Source organism: Oryza glaberrima, chromosome 8 (genome assembly GCF_000147395.1).
Source record: "Oryza glaberrima chromosome 8, OglaRS2, whole genome shotgun sequence".
Taxonomy (NCBI): Eukaryota; Viridiplantae; Streptophyta; class Magnoliopsida; order Poales; family Poaceae; genus Oryza; species Oryza glaberrima.
Window position 1 is genome coordinate 8,314,390 of NC_068333.1, and position 3,845 is coordinate 8,318,234.

The 3,845-nt window shown below is 48.0% G+C and overlaps 1 protein-coding gene across 1 annotated transcript; it reads left to right on the forward strand.

Moving 5' to 3' along the window:
* The first annotated feature begins 284 nt into the window (after positions 1-284).
* Positions 285-3,495, forward strand: LOC127781588 (uncharacterized). Its single transcript, XM_052308568.1, has 3 exons — positions 285-1,186; positions 2,195-2,344; positions 2,439-3,495. Exons 1-3 carry the CDS (start codon positions 323-325, stop codon positions 2,922-2,924), a joined length of 1,500 nt encoding a protein of 499 aa, XP_052164528.1. The 5' UTR covers positions 285-322; the 3' UTR covers positions 2,925-3,495.
* Positions 3,496-3,845: the final 350 nt, after the last annotated feature.

A 3,845-nucleotide genomic window follows, 5' to 3' on the forward strand; every position in this document is an offset into this window, starting at 1 on the left:
AGCCTAATTAAGCTGTCATTAGCACATGTAGGTTACTGTAGCACTTATAGCTAATTATGGACTAATTAGACTCAAAAGATTTGTAGACTGTGCAATTAGTTTCTCGTTTTATCTATATTTAATACTTTATATATGTGTTTAAAGATTCGATGTGATATTTTTGTGAAAAGTTTTTGGTAACTAAACATGGCCATAGCTCGATTTTATCCTCCAACTCGTTGGCTGACCCTATAAAATATCTTGGGGAAGGTTCAAGAAGAAGGCCGTTGGATCATAGCGTCGTCAGCAAGCCACCTCCACCTCCACCTCCACCTCCAAAACAATGGCGACCTCGGGCTCCTCCTCCTCCCCGTCCTCCCCCAAGCGCCAGCGACTGCCGGCCCAGGCGCCACCGCCGCCGCCGCCGCCCAGGACGGACATGCTGATGGCGCTCCCGTCGGACATCCTCGACGACCGCATCCTCGTGCTGCTCCCCTTCCACAAGCTGGTCCGCACCTCCTGCCTCTCCCGCGCGTGGCGCCGCCGCTGGGAGTCGATCAAGAACCTCGAGATCGAGCTGCCCCGTGCCTACTCCGGCGGCGGCCGCGCCCTGTGGCGGTGCGCGCGGCCCGTCCGCGGCTTCCGCGCCCGCGTCGCCCGCCGCGACGTCTTCCGTGCCGCCCGCTGGCTCCGCGCCATGGCGCGGAAGGGCGTCCAGGATCTCAGCCTGGAGTTCTCGTTAGGCCGTAAGCCGTGCCGCCTTCCCGGACCCGCCCTCTTCTCCTGCGCCGCACTCGTCCGCCTCGACATCGAGCAATGCGACATGCCGGCGGCGCCGCCGGGCTTTCCGGGCTTCCCCAACCTCGAGCGCCTCGACCTCGTGTATGTCACCCTCCCGTTCGCCGGTGCCGGCACGCAGCTCGAACACCTCATCGTCGCGGCGGAGAAACTCGCCGTGCTCAAGTTGTCACTCGTGATCACCACCACCGGCGGCGGCGTGGACACGTGGGCCATCAGAGCGCCCAAACTCCGGGAACTCTTCATCACCATGGCGATGGGTGACGACAACGGCTGCCGAATACCAATGCCGCTCCCCATGCTGGAGGAGGCGACCATCTCATTCGATCGCCTCTTCGGAACCCAAGACTTCCTCGATGCTTTCCAGAATATTTCTACTGTCAATAAGCTCTGTTTCATCAGTGATAAGGTACGACGTCAAACCATTTGAATACCTCGTTGGATCCCAATTTTCATTACACGCCTATCTTTGCTTGCCTCATTGTCTGCTTGTGAATCCCATGTACATGTTCATCCACATTTATGAATTTTAGTTACCTCATTTACACAGGTAATTTGCAGACTTGATTGGGGGCACTGCTGATCTCATTTATGTCTTGTATATATGTAGTATGTTCTGCATTTCCACTGAGTTTCACTCACTAACACAGTAACACTGCAACTGCTATCAGGGGCGGATCCAACGTGGGTGCAGGGGGGACTCGTGTGCCCCCTACACCCACAAGACTCATGGATACCCCCTGGAGCACCCCCTTCAATTTTTTCACCATGAATGATAAAATAAAGGTCTCTAGATTGCTGTAGGTTGAAGAAATTGTGTAATTGAGCCCCCCTAATTTTTCGTTCCTGGATCCGCCCCTGACTGCTATAGTAGCTCACGAGTCATTTCCCTGAACTGACTATTTTCAGACTGGCGTGAAGTACCTTGCGTCATGGCCTTGATGATGATGAATACTCCTTCTCAGAACAAAAGGTGTATTCATCATCATTTTCTGAGAAGGACTGATCTCTCTCCTAAATTTTGGTTGTGATAGTTGTCGGAGGACAATTCTTTTACTGCTTCTAGTTCACCTTGATTGCTCAGAGTAAGGCTGTTGGGATGATCTAACTTGTTTTTGGATAGAAAGTAGTATTTTGACAACTTAATTACAGTTTGACTGAATTGGTCAATGTGAAACTCGGAGATTGTAGAGATGGTATGTCGTGTTTTGGCAAATGTGAATTGAAGACATGTACTCCTATACAAATCCCAACATTGCTGACAATATGGCTCTTAGGTTCTGAAAATGAAGCTTCAAGAACCTTTCTAACTACAGGATCATGGTGTAATATTTGAATGTTTGCTTAGATTAGTAGGTCGATGCAAACTTGCACCATGGACATATGTCAGGCCTAACTATGTTCTTATGATTTTCAGTTCAACATTAATATGCTGGAGGGAATTACTTGCAAGTTTGAGAACCTAAGGGAAGCCTGCCTGACCATAGATTTTGGCCAACGCTCAAATGTTCTATCGTTAGCTTCTTTACTGAAGTTTGCTCCGCACATTGAACACCTTTGCATTTCGGTAATATTAGATTCACACCTTCAACTGATATGTTACAATTTAAAGACATCTCTTGGTCAAGTGAGTTAATTAAAATTTTACCCTTGTTTTGTAGATTGCTTATTCAGAATGGGATGAAGATGAGATTGATGAAGACCCTCTGAATTCCGAAGATGAGATTGACGAAGACCCCCTGAATTCAGAAGATGAGATTGATGAAGACTCCCTGAGTTCTGAAGATGAGATTTATGAATACTTCCTGAATTCTGAGATAAGCAGCTACTTGTTTGCAAGCCTCAAATATGTTTCCCTGACTGAAGTCAAGGTGAAGGACAACTCAAATCAAATGTGCTTTATGAAGCATTTACTATCCAAAGCGAGATCTCTTCAAACATTTGATGTCACTTTCGTCTGTGACGATGAAAGCAACGAATGGTATGGAAATGCATGGGGAGAATTAATGGAGTGCCAAAAGGCTTCACTCCCAAGTTGTGTTGACATCAAAACTGATAATAGACGGCTGATAAGTCAGACACATCCTGCTGTTGATGCTGCCTTCGTATTATGGAAGAAATACTTCGGAACTTGCTATACTGTCTAGATTCTAGATGAGGCTGTTCTTGTGCAACCAGCTGCTTGTTTTCCTTCTCGAGAAGGCAGAGAGTTGTACATAAAGAAGCTAGTCGATGGAGTATCAGACTTTGTTTGTGGGACACTACGATTTTCTAGATGTTTACACTGATATAGCATGTGGTGGTATTTTTGAATGGCAGGCTGATTTGGTACGATACTCGATCAAGGGAGTTGTGGATATGCAGGCTACAAATTTCTCTTTTTACCTTGTCATGTTAACCTAGCTATAGAGTCTTATTAATGGATATATCTGTTGTCAATGTTCTAGAGTATAAAAGGATGCTGCGATGCTAGATGCTAACAGGAGCACTACTGGAAAAAGTGTTTTTCCAGGCGGGTCAATCACCATTTCGCAGGCGGGCAAGCGGCCTGCAACTTAACGACTGTAAAAATATTTGATTTTCGCAGACGTGTAACTGATCCGCCTGCAAAAATAGCTTCCAACGCTAAAAAAATATGGGCAGCTATTGCCGTTTCTGGTGGTAGCTTCCCGTTCCTAATACAGTTCCCACCCATTCCCCATCCAATCCAGTGAATCCAAATCCAACAGAGAAGCAACAGAGAAGTCACCAGTTCATCCAAAATTCAGTTTCACACGCACCAGCCATATTTCAGTTTCACAAGAATCAATTCAAGCAAAGAAAGAAAACAAAATCACATGTAAAATCATTCCTAAAATCACTTTATACATATAGCTCATCCATCTTCATCAGCAAAAACTCTCACATCAACGGGAGGGAGGGAGGGGCCGGGAGCCATCGTCCGCCGCCGTCGCCTCACGGCCGCGCCCCGCCGTCGTCCGCCCCATCGCTGCCAGGAGGGAGAGAGGGGCTGGGGCCGTCGCCCGCTGCCGCGCCCTGCCGTCATCCGCCGCTGCCGCCGCCGCACC

Bases quoted from the DNA above. Each gene is read 5' to 3' on its own strand.
- LOC127781588 (XM_052308568.1), top strand. From the start codon at position 323: ATGGCGACCTCGGGCTCCTCCTCCTCCCCGTCCTCCCCCAAGCGCCAG. The intron at 1,187-2,194 runs GTACGACGTCAA...TATGATTTTCAG, and splicing joins TCTGTTTCATCAGTGATAAG to TTCAACATTAATATGCTGGA. The intron at 2,345-2,438 runs GTAATATTAGAT...CTTGTTTTGTAG, and splicing joins TTGAACACCTTTGCATTTCG to ATTGCTTATTCAGAATGGGA.